The following is a 20,099-nucleotide window of genomic DNA, read 5'->3' as shown; positions in this document are numbered from 1 at the left end:
ATATATGTATGTATGTATGTATGTATGTATGTATGTATTATATATATATATATATATATATATATATATATATATATATATATATATGTATGTATGTATGTAATATATATATATATATATATATATATATATATATATATATATATATTTGTGTGAGTGTTAGTGTGTCTGTTACGTTTTTCGAATATACTTGAATAAAGCATTTATACAGAAAATAAGTTGATGCTCCAAAATATAAATAACATGCTTCAAAATTTTTTTAGAATAACTCCGTTAATTTTTAAGCTACAGTGTCCATTAAAAAAAATTTTTGAAGGCAATTTTAAAAGCTACAAGACTAAGTAAAATAAAATATGTTAAAGTTCTTTCTTTTTAAATAGTAAGGGCCAAAGTGCTGATTACAGGTGTGTCAGCCGCTGTATCTCAAACTTCAATTGGCTATATCTCTATTATTTTTTGAGCTACAACAAAAATAAAAAAATCTAAATTTGTGTTAAAAAAAAAACTAAATTTTGGTATAGAACCATTTGTCATGTATCTCTTATAGTTTTAGATTTATTTTGAAAAAATGGAAATTTTTAGATATTTAAAAAAAAAGATTTTTTAATTTAAACATGATTTTTTCAAAAAATACGCATTTTAAACAGGCTAAACTTTTAAAACTTATAAATAACACTAAAAAAATGAATTGTAGAAGATATACGTTTAATTTCAATTCTGATCGAAAAAGTGTTACTTATACTGCTCGTTTTTTTTTTAAACGCTAGAGTAATTCAAATTCTTTCCTTCGTATTTCGCTTTGTTTTAATCGAAATGGCTTTTAACATAGCTCATTTTAAAGGTTTTTTCTAGCTCTTTAAAAAGTGTTGTATGAGTTTTTATCAAAAAAGATGTCCATTTTCCGATATTTGATGTTAAATGCATCGAGTACAGTATCCCAAAAATAAAAAGTCATCTTTAAACAATTATAAATCGCTTAGTATTGTACTTATAAAACTTAATTAAAAAATAATCTCTTTGTTTTTTTATAAGCTTTATTTTTGTTTATTATAGATTTTTCAATAAAACGCTTTGGTTTTGAGTTATTCGTACAAAATCATTGGAAAACATGTTTTTTTTGCGAAAAGTTTACTTTTTCAAGTGCGTATAACTCAAAAAGTATTGATTTGGCGAAAAAAATTTATCTGACATTTTTTATTTAAAATTTGATTCTCTATCAATTTCCGGGGTTGTTTTGAGTGTAAAAAGTTCAACATCCTAGATGGGGTGCCAACCACCCCAGGGGTAGAAGCACATATCGGCACCATATAACTTATGTTTTTTGAGTAATTTACTACCCACTGTAAAAATTTCAGATAAATCGGTGCAGTAATAAAAAATTTAAAGGGAAAATGCCACAGTAACTGGACTATATTACTCCAGTCGCCAGAGACCAAAATGCCACTTAACCTCTAAAAATCATACAAACAAGCTGAATTTTGTTAAGAATGTCAATTTTGAGACCGCAAAAAGATGCAAAAAACTTTACCAATAACTCTACCACTGGGCTTTCCCCCAAAAACCCCCTCAAAAGGGGAAGACGAAAACCATCGATTTACCAAGATCCTGTATGCAGTAAAAAAAATGTTTTAAACACGAAATATAGCTGAGATACTTTTAAACAGAACTGTTTATTAGCACCTTTTCTGTAGAATGAACCATTTTTCCAGAAACAAAGCTTGAAACGACCGGCGATTTTACATGTCAGGTACGCGCGCGAAATCGAATTTTTAAATAAAATTTGTATCAATTCGATGGTAAACATTCCACATGATTTGATCAGACGGTCCTATCGACATAAATTAAAATGTATTTTAAAGGTAGAGTGCAGATTTTGTATGAATTTTTGTCGCAAACCAAGCCAATTGCTATAAAGCTTAAATACGATTCACGGTCACTATGAAATTTTCATTACTAGTGCCTAATCTTCAAAACCTATAACATGAAATTTCGATTTTGAGTTTTGGCAACAAATATTTGAGGCATTTTAAATACACCTAAAAAACGCTGAATTTAAACTTTTATATTACAAATAATCTAAAACATTTAATACTTTTACAAATTTCATTTAATATAGTCTTCTTGGAAATATTTCCAGTGATGTGAGATTGTTTGTATTGTGAAAGTTTAAATTCAGCGCTTTTAGTCATATCTCAAATGCCTTATATTTCTTGCCAAAATTAAAAATCGAAATTTCAGGCGAATTTCAGGTTTTAAAGGTTAGGAAATTCTACAATGACCGGACAATGGAAGTGATAAATGTTATTGATATCATGAGAATCGTCAAAATTGGCAAAACCTCGCAACGTTTATTTATTTAACAGCCTTGTGAAAACTGATTTTATTTTCGGTAAAAAGCCAAAATTTGAGAGAACGGTTTATTCTACACAAAAAGTGCTAATTAACATCTTGACTACGTCACATATCCCCAAGGGCATGTGTGTAATTTCTCAACTGTGCTGTAAAAAAATTGGTGAAACCGTCCCATCTTGCGGTAGCAATAAAAATGGTATTTATACATCGTGTTAAGTGTAACAAATAGCTATCGATAGCAAATTTTTAATTCTCGCTACTGATGTCGATAATATGAGACATGCCCTCGGAGACACGTGCCGCACATAAACAAAAATTTATTGTTACTATGCGTCACAGACCCCGGGAGACATGTGTCATTGCCATTCGTTTCAACTTGTTGAAGTGTGAGCAGTACTTGTTAAAATGTAGAAAAGGGCAAGATATATGATTGATATAGTGAAACAAAAGGAGATATAAGTTGCAAACAAATGAGCAAACAATTAGTGATCATAAAAACTTTGGAGAGAGTTCTGAAACAAATACTATTTTAAACGAATTACATGATAATACAGGGTTGATTGAAAGTCATGAAAATTTTAATAATGAAAACGAACAACGGTTTATACGAACAGAAATAGAACACGAAATGGATAACGAACAGGCTGATGAACTCGATATGGAGAATGAGCAGACAGCAACTCAATCTTCATCTGATGTCGACACTATCGAAGATCCTTTTGAAAGAGACGATTCATTGCTAGATAAAAGTTAATTTTCTAAATCTTCTTCATCCTCCGATTTAATTTCTTCTATTGATAGTGATGACGAAATTATTACTACACCATTTGAGCAAGTTCCATCAGATAATAATTAACAGAATTGTGAGAATAGTGATTGTGATGAATCGTGTAATTTAGAAGAAGTTGTAGATGGTGACTTTGTAGTAAAAAAGAATACATTCGTTGGTATTGAACCACATGCGGTACAGAAACCAATAGACGTTTTTAGTAATTTCGTAACTAATGAAATATTGGATATTATTGTTAATAAAACCAACATTTATATTGTTCAACAATTACGTAAGTATGCGACACTTAAGAAAATCCAGGTTAAATTTATGGACAGCCACAAACAAAACTGAAATAAGAGCCTCACTAAGGGTAATAATCGCAATGGGCCTCACTTAAGTACCACATTTAAATTAATATTGTTCTAAAGATGATATATTTTATAATAAATTTATCGCAAAAGTTTTAACTCGAGACCACTTTTTGCTTTTATTGAAACTTCTTCATTTTAAAAATAATGAGACATCTAATACCACTTATAGATTATGCAAAATAGAAAATTTAGTTACGAAGTTAATTCAAAATTTTCAAAGAATAATGGAGCCTGGCAAGATTGTCGTTATATATGAATCTATAGTACCTTTCAGAGGGAGAGTCCATTTTCGTCAGTACATTCCCAACAAGACTTATAAATATGGAGTGAAACTATACAAAAACTGTTCTCCTGAAGGGTATACTTTCAATGTAAGTATTTACATAGGAAAAAATGAACAACAACCAGTTAATGTAGCACACTCTGAAGCAGTTGTTCTAAAATTACTTCAGTGTATCACAGATAAAGCTGGCACAATAATATTTGCTGATAACTTTTATTCAGGAATACCTCTCGTTAAAAGATTGTTAGCAGAAAATATTATGTACTGTGGGACTCTAAGAGGAAACAGAAAAGGAATACTACCTATTTTTAACCAGTCCAAGAGATGAAGCGAACAGAGGAGATTAAGTGGATAGATAAGAGACCTGTGTTAATGATTCCAAGTGTCCCAGCCCATACTAAATAGTTGATTCCAACAGGAAAGCAGAATAGGCAAAAAGAGGTCATTGTGAACCCGAAATGTATAATTGATTACAACTCTGCAAAGAAAGGCGTAGACTATTCTGACCTGATGAAACATGAGCATTACAGAATTTAGACGTCAGTTAGCTTATAATTTAATACAATCACTTGAAAAAAACCACTTTAAAAAAAAGAGTGCATACTTTTACCAAACCTGAAGGACCTGGAAGAAAACGACGAAAGCCATGTAGAGGCTGTCGTCAAGTATTAAAATCTTCAGGTTTAAGTTACCGTAAAGTGAATAAGAACGTTCGTAGGATTATAATTTTTTTTCCGATTGCCCTAGTCGACCTGGCTACAGTTTGCTTTTTTTTAATAAGACACACAATATAATAACTTCTTCTTTATGTGCCGTCTTCTACCGAAGGTTGGCGACCATCAAACGATAGGTTTCTCTGTTTTGTGCCGCATGTATTATGTTCGCAGCTTCTGGTATTTATATATAATTTTCTTCCTATTTATATTTAATATAATAACAATAAGCAGAAATTACCAATCAATTTTAAAATGCGTTTGTTCTATTTATTTTAATATAAAGTATTTTTTTTATAAACACCTTTAATTTGATCCAATTACCTCCAAGAGAAAATTTGGTTAGCTGTCTGGGCTACACCGGATGTTGGCGGCATGTCCTGTTTGAGAGGAAAGTAGATTTATACTTCTATAATAGTTTTCTGTATGTAATATATGCGAAAGTTATACTTCTATGTACTAGAGGGCATGAAGTACTTACATGTACACACATGCAATAGGGGGCATGTGACGCACAGACAGAATATAACATAACGTATCTCCGGGAGCATGTGACGCAAAAACTAGTATATTAAGTATTTAACTGCCGCAGTTAAGGTGTTAACATTTTTGTTCAAAATTATTTAAGCTACATGTTTTGTTCAGAACATTTTGTTCTACGGCGTACAGATTCTTGCAAAGGAATAGCAAGTTCCAAAATTGACATCTTCAGCAAAATTCAGTTTGTTTTTATAATTTTTAGAAGTCAAATCCCTGATGACTGGAATATATTTTAGAACGATTTTTATTACAATTTTGAAAGTCTAAAAACTTCAAATTTTCTACGGTATGGTCCAATTCGATTATTAACTAACAGAAATAAAAATACCTATTCTTTTGACCCATTGGTTGATTTTTACGTTTGAATTAAAATATTGTAGATCTATCTCAAACTTCTCTAATAATAAAAGCAAAGATTTCATCTATTTTTTCAGTTGATTTGCACTAGATACACTGAATAACTTGATAGTAGCCTATAAGTCTCGAAAATTTTTAGGAATCGATATATTCATCCTCAAAACGATAATTCCACTGAGTTATATGAAAACATACAATAAGATTTGTAGAATAACCATGAATCATAGTCAATTTTTGGTATAATATACAATTTACATAGAGTCAAAATAAAGGTTTTAAAATTTTACTTTTATTGTTGAATCTCAAAAATATGCAGATTTCAAAATTTTATAGCAGAATATTTTCCTATGTCTCTAGCAAATCGACTTTCGACTCGACACTTTAAACAATAAACCCCAATAATAGCGTATACGTATTATATAGCATGAAATAAGTAGCACAAATGGTGGGATGAGACCAACTGCGACATAATAATAAACCTAGAAATAGAAATCCTTAATACAATGGAAACATTTAAGACGATTGTATGGCAAAATCCTTTATAATATGTTAAATTAAAGTGCAAAATGGTTTTGTTGCAGGCATATCACGGATAGATAAACTTTCATATTGAGAGAATTAGCGAAAAAATTCACATGGCTGTTATTGATGACTTTTAGGTTATTATCAGTATCATACAGTCCCGGAAGTCCACTGCCGAACATAGGTGTAGTTCTTGTGTTTCCAACCCCATCTGTCTTAAGCCGCTCTCATCCAGTTTTCATTTAACCTTTGTGAATAGTCTTTTTAAATAACTTGTTTTCCCTTGTTATTGACATTCAAATAATCCCTTTGACCATCGCTTATCTGTTATTATAGCTATGCATCCTGCCCATCCCATTTTGATCTGAACATTCTTACAATGATATCAGTCACCTTGGATCTTCTCCCGATTCTATCTTTTTTACTTTGTGTCGCATAGTTATTCCTTACATGAATCGTTTCATTTTTCTCTGTATGTCTCTTAATTTGGTAGATAAAGCTTTTGTTAAAATAGGTTTTTCTGTTTTTTATACCATCTCTTTTCTTGTTAGGAATGTCTGTCATAAAGACACCTCACTTTTAAAAGTTTCTCTTAGTTTTCCATACGCTGCCCAACGAAGGCCGATTCTTCTCTTCACTTTATATAGATCTACGTAGGTAGGTATTTATATAGATCTATGAGTTCGATTTATTACAGACCAGTACTGATGTTCTGATTGGGTACCAAATGACCAAGCAACTATCCTTATGGAAAACCGGCGTCGGCCAAATTTAATGAAATTTCGATGAATTTTAATTTTCGAGTCCTTGGATCAAAAAGTCAATGGGAAATATTATTGGGAAAAACTATTATTCTGAAACTACAGCCTTCTGAAGAATTGTTTATGGTAAAATCAGTTTAAGTCATCTTAACTATCTGTATATTAAAATTCTGCTTATTTCGGTTGGATATATTATTAACGAACAATCTGGATACTTAACATTGGCTTGCTGTCTTGCATGATATACCTATCTTGCTATATATGAACACAAGTACCCACACTTCTCGCACCATATTGACAGGTATGGTAGTACCCGCTAATCGGGTATTCTAGAAAATCTAGGTTGGTTTCGTCCTAGAAAATCGTCTATAATCTCATCAATTTGAAACTTTTCCTCGTTGTCTCTAATTATTTTATCTTGTATGTAAGACGGTATAAGTTTAATCTGATATATCCTAAGCGTAAGGTCTTTTAGGTATTCTATGTATTTCATTTTTTCTGTTTTCTATTCTTTCAATAATTTTATATACAGAGTGGGCCAAATTCCTAATTATCAATATTCACCAGAATAAAATATTTTTTATACAAAATCAGTTTAAGTACTTTCGTATTCACCTGGTTTAGGTCACCGAATAAACGGTCGTAGAATTATTTCATTTATAGTTAGCGATTTATACTAGCTCCTTTGCTCTTTAGCCTATACATCAGGTTGGAAAAGTACTTTCATAAATAGAGGCTCCAACCAAACGCCATGAAAACAGAGGTTTCTAGCTTGCACCCAAATAAAAAGCTTATAAGAAGAATAATTAAGGTACAATTCTAAAATACTTAACTTGCCTCCAATATAACACCAAAGTACCTAGCAGTAGTACCAATCTCGCAAGTTCTTTAACCATGAAGCTTTTCTTCGTCCTGGTTTGTTTGCCTTCGTTTGCCTGCTATTTTTTCTTGCATAATATTTTATATGGAATCTACCTAGATTATATTTGGGACCTTCCATTACATGTCCGAAGTACTCAAGCTTTCCCTTCTTGGTACTTTTTATAATCTCAGTGGTCTTTCTGAAACGTTCTAGTATTGTGGAGTTTCAAATATCTTTTTTATCCATCCAAGAAACTTTTATTAGAAAGCCTTAATGCGATTTAGATGGCTTTTGTTCACAATCCACCATAAAGTAAGACCGGGAACACGTAGCAGCAAAGTAAGAGGATCTGCAATGCCAATTTTAGGTATCTGTTACATAATACCTTGGCTGTCCTGTTAAAAGCGGTTTTGTCCTGCTCAATTCTGGATCTAATTTCACCGTGACTCTCTGCGTTAGCATTTAACTAATATCCAAGATATATTGAAGTTTAATACCATTTACATATATAGACGCTTTTCTATTCTGTTCTTTCCTTATTACGATTATTTTGGTTTTTTGTGTGTTTAAATTCAGACCTGCTTCCTTACAGCTCTCAACAATACTGTCAAGCAATGTTTTCGGATCTTCTTTAGTAGAAGCTGGGTGTACTGAGTCGTCTGCATATTGCAAATTATTGATGAGTTCACCGTTCTTAACTATTTCTCCTTGTTATTCAGAAAGTACATTTTTAAAGATTCTTTCAAAGTAAACGTTGAAAAGCAGAAAAGACAAGAGGGATACCTGCCGTACTTCTCTTTTAATATTAAGAGCCAGCAATTAGAAACCGTTTTCTAAAATTTATGTTCGATTCCAATACAAATTTTCAATTATACGAACGTCTCTGCCATCCAAGACAATGTCTCTTAGAACTTAAATACCTTTTGGAAGGTCAATAAACCAACAGTACATGTCTATAAATATATCGCGAGATAAGTACGTTCATCTTAAACAATGCATCACTCGTTCTAAACCTGTTACGGAAACCACACCGTGTTTAACTTAGGTACTACTCGCATTTATTATAGATACTGGCATGTATTGCCTTTAACAAAAATGTCAATAAATGGTTTAACATAACTAATGGTTCTATAATCAGCACAGGTTTTGCCTGTTGTCTTCATAAGTATAGCTATGAACAATGAATTGGACCAACCTTTAGATAGGAGTCTGCTGGTATAAATGGTATTGAAAAACAAAGTTATAGCCTCTAAGGCTATAAATAACGAGAATGACCCTCGATGGAACCTTCAAAAACATCTGACAAAAACAACATCGTTCAGAAACTGTGCAGCACAACATGGGGAATCTTCTAGTCTTCTCGTTAGCGGAATACTCTTCCTCAGTCTGGGTTAACAGCCAAGACATACAAAAAATATGTGTTTAACTAAACAACATAATTATAATGATTGCTGGTGTTGTCAAATCCACTCACACGAAATGGCTTCCGGTCCTAAGCCACATTGCAATATCTAAATTATGACGCAACTATCTTACAAATAAGTACAAAACAACTATAACCTACCAATCCATCGAGACATAGATGTTGCTTTCCATTTCCTACTTCGCTTTAGACGAAATCCAACAAAATCAGCAAAGTCAACTGTGAAAGTAGAGTTCAACCTCACGACCGAATAGGCCCAAGAATGGATTAAACAACAATGTGGATACAGGCCTTGTATCACATTAAAAATCACCAGGGTTCGATTTGACACGCAACAAATGGTCTATGCTGAACATAATATGAACCCAACATGGCAGTTTTAACTAAAGGATGCACAAATTAGATAAATGACCATCCCCACTTTGTCACTACAAACCATCAGACACATTACAGAAAAGTAAAAAGTAATTATAGATTTGTTTGTGAGTTTACCTCCTAAAATGTATTACTTGACAACTAATACATATACAAATGCAACATTTTACATCTTTATTAAATGAACTTACCTTCCTATTGTTGTTACACATGTGATATGCTTGCATGGTCTCTTGATCTCTTCGGGATCTCCTTTCACTTTCCCGGGGTGGGCTAGTGGAACTACCTACGCTACTCACGCTGGCTCCATCTGCGTTTCGTCGATCTCGTCCACCTTCAATATCACACTCCGACGGCGTATCGCTGTCAGAAAACCTGGAAGGTTAGAAAGATCAATCTGCGTGATTTGGTCCATTCAAAGCCAAACATAGAAACTTATTCGCATGCATATATGCTTAACTTGATATTTATCGAAATTAAATTTTTTTTTATAATAATAATTAATTTTTTAATTAAGCAGTTATTGGGTTGGTATTGCCAGACGGTCAAAGTTCAACTCAGACATAACTTGCGCCAATGTCGTTAAGTATGGGATCTGCATTACCATGTTGTTTAGTTGTTGTCTTGAAAAGTAGATGGTATTTAGTCGTACACAAAAAACCATCAGTTGTTTTTTACACGAATTGTTTTAGTAATTAGTGGGGCGGTATTGCCAGTCGGTCAAACTCTAATTCTGACGTAACTGGCGCCGATGTCGGTAAGCATTGGATCTGCATTACCGACCTCCCCGAATCCTATTATGGTGCAGTGCTTTTTGCTATCAAACTAGTCAAGATCTGAACCATTCAGATAGACCTACTAATGTTGAAGTTATACGTTGTTTTTAAAATAAAGCTAACTTAACTGTTATTCTATTAAATTTTAAAAACAGTTGACGGTGGTAAAATATGGGATAAAAATGTATATATTATCAAAGTAACGGACAGGAAATATATATATATATATATATATATATATATATATATATACATAAGAAAAAAGAAGTAATTTTGACACGTTTGGAACAAATATATAACTGTTTTGGATGGGTTGGAGTCAATAAAAGGGCTATTGGTTAACTATTTTTTTATTCTCGAGCTTTCAATTGTGTTTACAATTATCATCAAGAGCTAAAAAAGACAAAATACTTACAAGGTTAAACTAAAAAGAAAAAACAATTTTTGTTAACTTACCAAATAAAAATTAGTTTAGTAAGTAAAAAAAGTCCTTTTAAATTTATTACTTTCTTCTGGTCTCACCAACATATTAAGCCTCACACTGAGTACAACTAATGCTGTATACTAAATTCGTTTTTTCAAATTTGTCTATAGGATATTTGGTTTTAGAATATAAAGATGAAATAGTTTTGATGTTCTTTGTTGCTATTTTTATATTGTCAATATCCTTTAGTGTTTGTATTAATTTAGGTGTTAATTTATACCATCATTAAATTCTGGTCAATCAAGTCGTTTATTGTAAAATTGAGTTTATTTTAACAATATCCACAAGGAAAATAATTCCTGTAGCTGGCTGTATACCACGTATAACAAAAGAGGTTAGTCATTGTATGTGGGTATATTTTATTTTATAAAAACCCTTAAAAGGGCAACATTACAAGCACGAACGTTTTCGGAACAACTGTTCCATCATCAGGTTAAAATACAGGTTACCATGCCTGAGCCACCAAAATATTTGGGTAAAAACCCTTTAAAATGAAAAATGTTACCAAAGATTGTACATGATGTTGATAATATTATATCAAAATATAATATAATATAATATAAAACATCATATAATATTATCAACATCATGTACAATCTTTGGTAACATTTTTCATTTTAAAGGGTTTTTACCCAAATATTTTGGTGGCTCAGGCATGGTAACCTGTATTTTAACCTGATGATGGAACAGTTGTTCCGAAAACGTTCGTGCTTGTAATGTTGCCCTTTTAAGGGTTTTTATAAAATAAAATATACCCACATACAAAGACTAACCTCTTTTATTTTAACAATGTTTAATGAACAATTTTAAGTTTTTATGCGGAGAAAATTGTGAAAAAAATAAATGTTTAATATTAGGTAAATAAGGTTATTTTACTCTAAACTTAAACGATATTTTTAAATTGCTTAAACAAGTCGTTTTAACTGAAATAAGTGCATGATCAGTAACGAGTATTCCTCCCTCTAGCTCTTATTACTGCTTGCATCTTTCTGAGCATGCTTGCAAGTAAATTTTGGAAATATCCTTGGGAAATTGGATTCCATTCATCCTGTGCGGCAAGTCCAAGTTGCTCTATCGTATTTGAAACGGGATTTCTTTGTCGTATGCTGCGTTTTAGGTGATCCCACATGTGCTATATTGGATTTAAATCCGGGCTAAATGGTGGCCAATCCAATCTTTGAATTTGGACCTCATCAAGATAATTACTCACTATGACAGCGGCATGTGGTCGAGCATTATCGTGCATTAACGGGAATCTCTCATATCCAATGTAACCAACATATGACAAAACATGATCTTGCAGGATGTTTTAAACGTAAGAATTACCAGTCATATGTCCAATCACTTCCACAAGTGCGGTACGTACCTCCCAACTAATACCTTCCTAAAGAATACTAACGGTCTGGGCGAGACTGCAGCTGGCGAATCGTTCTTCATCTCTTCTGTAGACGTAGTTTCGACCATCTGGCTTCCATAATAGGATTCTGGTCTCAATCTGATCTGCAAAAAGAACGTTTTTCTAGTTGTCGATATTCCACTAAATATGTGTTCTTGGAAATTCCAAACGACGAGCTTTATGATTTTGGAGAAGACGTGGAACTTTGGCGGGGCGTATGGGCTTTAAGTTTGCTTCTTTTTATCTTCGTCTAACTGTTTATGAACCCACATTAACTTTTAATAGCTCATTTCTGAGGTACATCGATGTCAATGAACGATTTCGTGTAGAATTAAGAACCAAAAAACGGTCATCAATTGCGGTTGTACACCTTGGGCGTACTTGACCAGACCTTCGTACAAAACTCGATAGGCTTAATCAGTCCAAGGATTCTTAGATTTCTTCTATCTCTATTTTACTCATCAAATTGCTGTTCTTACTGTTCTGTTCTTCTCCACCTCATCGAGCCACCTTTTTCTAGAATATCCCAACCCTGTTTTACTTAGTTTCTTTTATTCCTTTTCTTAATTCATTTTTTCTTAATGTCATAGCCCTTTTGCTTCATTGCTTTTTCGGACAACTTTATTAGATGATTGCTATTAGAGTGCTATTTAGTGCTATTAGATGATCTTCAAATAAATCTATTACCTCATTTTCTTCTGAACTTCTATTTTATTTGTTTATTCATCGGTTATCGCGCTCATTTTAACATTTCTACTAGTGTATCCTCTAACTCTTAAGCGAATAAAAATTTTTGGTAAAATCGAAATTATATGTTTGCGCGTTTGTATAACCTAGTACTATTAAATCAACGGCTACTGCATCCCCGCCTTTTTACATGACCAAACATTTTGGTGTCTCTCAGTAAATTTTAATATTTTTTCAAAATTAAATTTAAAAGCTAACAACTAAGCAAATATATATATATATATATATATATATATATATATATATATATATATATATATATATATATATATATATATTATAGTACACATCATAAAAAAATATAGTATTTTAATAAAAACTATGGAACTGACCTGGACCCTGTACTAGGTGGCGAGAGATGTTCGCTTGGTGTCAGAGCAATTTCTTCATGAGGACCCAACGTTCTCCACGTTGGTTGATTCTCCAAAGGCCACAATTCAACAATAGCTTCTCCTAAAAAATCATTCGCTCCATATCTAACATAATCCCATACTGTTATTTCTAAAGCACGAAGTCGGAGATCTGCCCTCCTCAGTCCTGAGTATACAAATGTCTGGTTCCACATAGGCTCCGTAGTTCCTAAAAAGTAATAGTCATAATAAAAAAAGCTATATGCAATGTATACAATTTTAAATAACAATGGTTCCTTGAGAAAACAGTTTTTTTTTTAATATTTAAGCCAATTTACCAAGTTATAAATATATGTCATTCACAAGAACTTTCTAAATTCTTTTTTTATTGGACTTTCTTTATTGGTAAAAAATAAATTAAACTGTTTCTGTTGGATATTCATTTTATTTTGTTGATAGAAGAGAAGCAATAGTTTAGAGAACTGAAAACGAGTGGTGTAGATCTATATAATACGAATTTGTGCTGTTGAAATATATTTTCCTAAGAATAATTTAAAAATAAATACTGAGAAGATATTTAAAAATATGTACTGAAAAGATATTTATTGATCTTCCCAATTTTTAGCTTGTAGCTGTTGTAGTTTTGGAGATAGTTAGGAAGTTAATATTTTTCGTTGTACTACCTCGTCAGGCAGTTTAGCACCCTTCATTATTAAAACTAATTTTACAATTATAAACAAGTTACCAAATCTATCTATTCCATCAAAGATACCTCAAACAGAACATCATGATTTACAATGTCATAATTGTCGGTAAGGAGTATATGTTAGCAGATAAACTTTAACGATGCTTTTGATTATTACGACTGTATGGAACTACAGTGGTACCTCGATATACGAGTATCCTAATATACGAGTACTTTAAGATACGAGCTGGCAAGCGCGTAATATTTTGCTTTGAGATGAGAGCAAGATTTGAGATACGAGGAATCGCACACTACACCGCTGCGTACGACTCCAACATGCGGCTTGCATGCTAGAGTTGTGTGCACTGTCTAACAGTTTCTCGCACCTCAGAGTAGACATCAGTCTGTGTTCTTGTTTCTTTGATTTAGAACTATTTTTTGATAAGTTGGGTTCGCGTTTTTTGCTTTCTGTATGTTTACAAAACATTATCACATTAATTTTAATAACTATGGGTCCAAAGAGAAGATAGTGTCTATTGAATTAAAGCGTGAACTCACAGAAAATCATGAGCAAGTAATTGACTTGGCGAGGATGTACTGACATAGCACATCAATGATATATACTGTGCTTAAACAGAAAGAAATAATAAAGAATATAACGCTAGCGTTACAATAATGTATAAGGTACGGAACTATCTCCATGAAAATATGGAGAAACTACTGATAGCGTGGCTAACAGACAAGCATCTTCAAAGAGGAACCTTAACACAAAGCATTATATGACAGAAGGCAGGAGCAGTTTACGATGATTTGCTGAAGCAGATCCCACACACTTACACAAACGAAGAATCGGAAGACTATTTTAAAGCCAGTTGGGGCTAGTTTGATAACTTTAGGAAAAAACTGGCATTCACTTTGTCGTCAGGCATGGTAAGGTAGCAAGTTTGCACGTGAAGGCAGCTGAGATTTACATTAAAATGTTTTCCGAACTGATAAAAACTTAGGGATACATCCCGCAGAAAGTCTTCGAATGTGACGAGACAGTGCTTTTCTGGAAAAAGATACCGAATAGGACTTACATAACGACAGAGGAAAGGACAAAGCCAGGTCACAAACCCACGAAGGATAGATTAACTGTTTGCGCCAATGCGAGTGACTACTGCAAAATCAAGCCTCTGCTAGTATACCATTCAGAATATCCCAGAGCCTTTAAGTCACATAAAGTTTTAAAAGAAAAACTTCAAGATGTATGGAGTGCAAATCCGAAGGTGTGGGTCACCAGGAGATTTTTTATCGACTGGATGAACCTCGTATTTGGCCATTTTGTTAAAAAAATATCAACAGGAAAACAACGTACTCATGCAAGCCCTTCTCGTCTTCGACAATGACCTTGCTCACCCACCAAATCTCCAAGATGATTTACTCGAAGAGTTCAAGTTTATAAAGGTTCTCTAACTATCATCGAACACCAGTCCTATCCTACAGCCCATGGATCAGCAGGTGATTTCTAATTTTAAAAAGTTGTAAACCAAATACATTTTTCAGCGCTGTTTTGAGGTGACGAAAAACACAAACACCCTTCGAGATTTCTGGAAGGACCACTGTAACATCATGACATGCTTAAGAATTAATGATCAGGCCTGGCTGGGTATTAGTGCTAAAGGAGATTGTTTGGAAAAATCCATGGGTCTATAGATGGATGATGAGAGATGTAAACGAATTCGTCGAAGAAGGCTCTCAGGAGCTGACAACCGAGGAGTTACATGAGCTGCACATACGGCGGTTTAACAAAAAATTTATTTTGAAAAGGAGCCAGAGATGGAGAAGGTTATGTCTACAAGATGTATAAAGGAGATCTAGGGAATGTGGGAGAAAGTTGTAGAGTTCGTGAATGAAAATCACCCCGAAAATGTTGCAACTAGTCGTGCATCAGAGTTGTTCAACGAAACTTGCCTTATTTCCGCAATATTTTAAAAGGGAGAAGGAAGCAAACCTCCTTGGACAGAGGACCAGTGACAAAAATTAAGCGCTTCTGTAAGCACTTCACATTTTTTATCAAGCTTTTATGGAATATGTATTTGTTATTAATAAATAAACGTTCCTTTTGTAAATACATTTTTCTTATTTAAAAATACACAACAAAAACAATTGATGTGGTGTTTTGGAGCCGGAACGGGTTGATGGTATTTCAATTAATTTCAATAGGAAAAATTGCTTTGATATACGAGTAATTTGACATATGCGCAAGGTTACGAAATAACATAAACTCCTATGTCGAGATACCATTGCATTTTTTTTCTAAAAATCGAGTGAAGTTCTTGCCAATATTTAATGTTTTTAATCTGTAATCTTTTATCTGAAATTTAGGTACAACCCTCATATATACTTTTTCCTTTATCTCTTAATCTTATGTAATGTAATTACATAAGATCTTATGTAACTTAATGTAATTAAGTCTTAATTACATTTCACCAAAAGTTTCTATACTGTATTAGTAACATTAATAGTAATCCCCTTCGTCTTTTGTCTAATCATCTCCCATCAAAACTTCTTTGGTTCTGATTTTTTTATTTCTCTCCTATCGCTTCCAGGTACATAATATTCAACAATTTTTTGAATTGTATAACCATAATTTTGGCGTTGAACGCACACTTACCATCATAAGCTACTCCATATTATGTTAACATTAACTGGTGCCACAAAAGAATTTCCCTTAATAAATGCAGTTTTATTTTTGTTTTTACTTTACTGAAGGAAAGCCACATTATACACATCAGTGATACTACCGAGAATTACATATGGTTTAGTACTTGGGTGGAAAAAGATGGCTTTGTGACCTTGTTTGACCTCAATCACCACCCGACAAAGACAAGCGCTTTTTAATATGACAGAAGCCTTAAGTAGTACAGCAACGACATCTTCATGTACTATCACAAGTCTGACCCCGCTAAAATTATATATTTCGGCGGTAGCCTTTATGACCATCCTGAGACTTAAATGCGAAATTCAAAAAGATACTGCCATACACATTCTATGCTATTGTAATTTGTCAAATGATATGAGGCAGGAATTCACTAGTCAACTGAGGATTAAACCAGGAGAGATCAATAAACGTCAAATGAGGAAACTGTTGGCCTTCGTTGAGGCCACAGGACGTACTGAAGTTTATTAAAAAAAAACAAGCTTTAGTATAAAGATCTTATCACCAAAGTGCCAGAGATTAACGTGTCTCGCTAAATTAACAAGAAAAAAAGCAGAAGAAGACGAACAAGCAGAAAAAAAGAAGAAGTAGAAGAAGTTCTCTATTGATTTCAATATCGACATTGGATAACAACTTACAAAATAATTATGTCTTCTATTCTTTTTGTTATATCCCATTTTAACTTATTTTTGACGTTTCCATCCTTTAACTTGTTTACTGTAAAACGTTTGGTTGCACTTAGTTTTTGCTTAGGTTCCTTCGGAATTTCTTGTTTCATAGTCGCTACTAGCATAAAATGGTCCGTGTTGCTGTGTGCCTCTCGGAAACTTCTAACAGACGTGATGGTATTGGCGTGTTTATCTTCAATTACGTGATCTATTTAATTGGCAGTGTTATCATATTGGGAGATCCATGTGGTTTTATAGATATGTGTTCTGTCAAAATGTGTACTCATGATTTTCATATCTTGTTATTACAAAATTTATTAGCAGCATGTCGTTTTCATTGAATGATTCGTGTTTACTTTTCCCTCCCGTGATATTTTTGTAGATTTTTTATCTTCCAGTTTTTGAGTTAAAGTCGCGTATTACTACTTTTAGATAGTACTTCGGTAGTTCGTTTAAACGGTCTTCTAATTGTTAGTAAAATTTCATTTTTATTTTGGTGTCTTTATTTTCGCTCGGTGCATGTACTTTGACTATAGATAGATTCAGATATAGAGCAGATTCTTTCCGAGGTTAGTTTAAACTCTACTACACTTTCCTTGAGATTTTCCTTTATTAAAAACACTGATCCCAGCAGTCAATTTGCCCCATCACTATTAAACAAGATTGATTTATCAACTTCTGACATAATGGTTGTCTTAAGTTTTATTTCTTGAAGAGCAAGAAAGTTTAGTTCGCATTAATATAAGATGCCGATTAAAGTTTTCACCCCTCCCTCTTCATAAATACTTCTAACATTCCACGTAGCTGTTTTTAATTGCATTTCCCTTAATTTTTATCCTTTTTTATTTGCTCGTCTCTATCATTATCTTTTTTGTTTAAATTTGCCCCTTTGATTTCCATAGCCGTGTCCTTATTCTTTGTTTTTTCCATCTTTATTTGTTCACACTGCGGTGTTCTTTTAGTTTTTTGGGTCATTTTGGAACAAATAGATTATGGAATAAAAAAATAACAAAAGAAAATAAAAGAAGAATCTATAAAACAATAATAGAAAGTATTGGGCTGTACGGCGCCGAACTCTGGGAAATAAACCAAAGAAAAAAATCAAAAATTAAGGCCATGGAAATGAACTACTGGAGACGATATTGCCAGCTCACTAGACTTGATAGGGTGAGAAACGAAGATATTCGGAGAGAAATGGAAATCGATCTAGACATAATAGACACAATCAAAGCCAAAAGACCTAACTGGTATGGACACCTTCAGAGAATGCCTGAAAATAGATGGCCAAAAAAAATAGAAGAATGGACTCCGCCAACTAGAAGAAAACGAGGTAGACCAAGACGATCCTGGAGAGACGATGTCGACGATGCAATGACCGCCAGAGATTTAACAACTGAAGATTGCTTCGACAGAAAACGCTGGAAATTAGGATGCGAGAAGCGGCGCCAGCTGTAGAAGACTCGCTTGTTATATATAGATTAGCAGGATACTTAATTACACTATATGATGTAACCAATACATTAACTGTGAGAAGAAATCGATGATCTATAAAGCTTGTATAAGACCTATATTGACCACGAATCAGAAACACAAATCCAACATAGCCAAAATACAGAGAATCCCGGAAGAAACAGAAATAAAAATACGCTGAGAGACCAAATAAGGAGTGACGAGCCCACAACAAAATGTAATGTATAGGGTTTAAACTAGGGGTCGACAAGACAAGAATTCTTGTCTTAATAAAAGCTTCTTGTCTTGTATTAAGAAAAAATCAAGAAATTTAAAAAAAAAATCTTGCCTTGACATCCCGGATTCTTGACGTTGTCTTGGCAATTTCCTGATTACCCGGTCCGGTGATTCCCCAGCAACCTTTTTATTGCGTTGCGTGCTAACACGGCTATCTGGTGGCTCCACTGACATTGGCTCACGATCCAAATGGTCCCCGATCTGATGTGCAGTTGTATGCTTTATCCCGTTTAGTTAAGTAAGGTTAATATTACAAAGCGGTAGGCTGTATCGGTTTCGTTATATTTTTGATGCGAATTTGTGAATATTGGTCATAAAAACTACATTATATTAAAATCATCTTTTATTTTGCCGTGAGTGACAGTGACTTCAGTAAATCGTATGTCTGCTGACTCATTTGACTAAGAATAGTTAATTCCTTAAACAAAGAGGTTGTTGATCATAAAATTTATTACAAAAAAGTATCTGCCATTTAAATTTTTGACGGCGATGTTAGCAAAAATCTATTTTCATGTTTAAATCCAGAAGCAGCTCTATCTAGTACTAATATTCTTAAAAAGAAAAAAAAATTTACATTACAGCTCAGTTTGTGGACAAAAATTGGAAAATTCAGTCAATTGTTTTAGATTTTGTGCCTTCTAAGGGAAGTCATATTGGTGCATCGGTTGCCAAGATTCTCTTTGAGGTGCTAAAATATTATGATGTGTTGGACTGCATTCAAGGTGTGATAACTGATAATACGGCTGTGAACTTTAAAATTATGCGTTCCCTAGAAACTTGAGCACCCTTTTTTGACTACAAAAATAAGCATTTTGTATGTTTCGCACATATTCTAAATTTAGCTGTCCACGATTTCATAAAAGTTGTTGAACCAAATTAAAACAGTTTAGATATCGAAAAGGATTTATTTGGAGGATGAGATCGAAGTAGAAAATGATATAAATTATACACCCGAAGATTTCAACTTTCCTATAAGTAAAACTAAATACCTTGTAAAAAAAATCAAAAACTCAGAGCCAATACAAACTAAACCTAATAGTGCTTGCGAGGCCATAAATTGTAAGATGACTATGCCAAAGTTAGATGTGCCTACAAGATGGCATTCAATTTTCGAGATGACAACATGAGGTGTAAGTGTAAAAACTGCTTTAAATATATTTTTCGATAATATCGAAAATCTAAATAATTGCAAGATATTGTCGCCTAGCCTGCTGA

At 33.1% G+C, this 20,099-nt stretch overlaps 1 protein-coding gene across 1 annotated transcript in view; it reads right to left on the bottom strand.

Annotated features, from left to right (window-relative positions):
* Rim (Rab3 interacting molecule) overlaps positions 1–20,099 on the bottom strand; it is a 295,789-nt gene that overhangs the window by 96,107 nt on the left and 179,583 nt on the right. The window contains exons 9-10 of the mRNA XM_072532709.1: positions 13,067–13,313; positions 9,523–9,706 (exon numbers count right to left, since the gene is read on the bottom strand). Coding sequence (XP_072388810.1) covers positions 9,523–9,706; positions 13,067–13,313 — 431 coding nt within the window. The remainder of the gene's footprint in view (positions 1–9,522; positions 9,707–13,066; positions 13,314–20,099) is intronic.

Source organism: Diabrotica undecimpunctata, chromosome 5 (assembly GCF_040954645.1).
Source record: "Diabrotica undecimpunctata isolate CICGRU chromosome 5, icDiaUnde3, whole genome shotgun sequence".
NCBI lineage: Eukaryota > Metazoa > Arthropoda > Insecta > Coleoptera > Chrysomelidae > Diabrotica > Diabrotica undecimpunctata.
The sequence above is the reverse complement of the archived record's forward strand: the minus strand, read 5'-3'. Positions and strand labels throughout refer to the sequence as shown.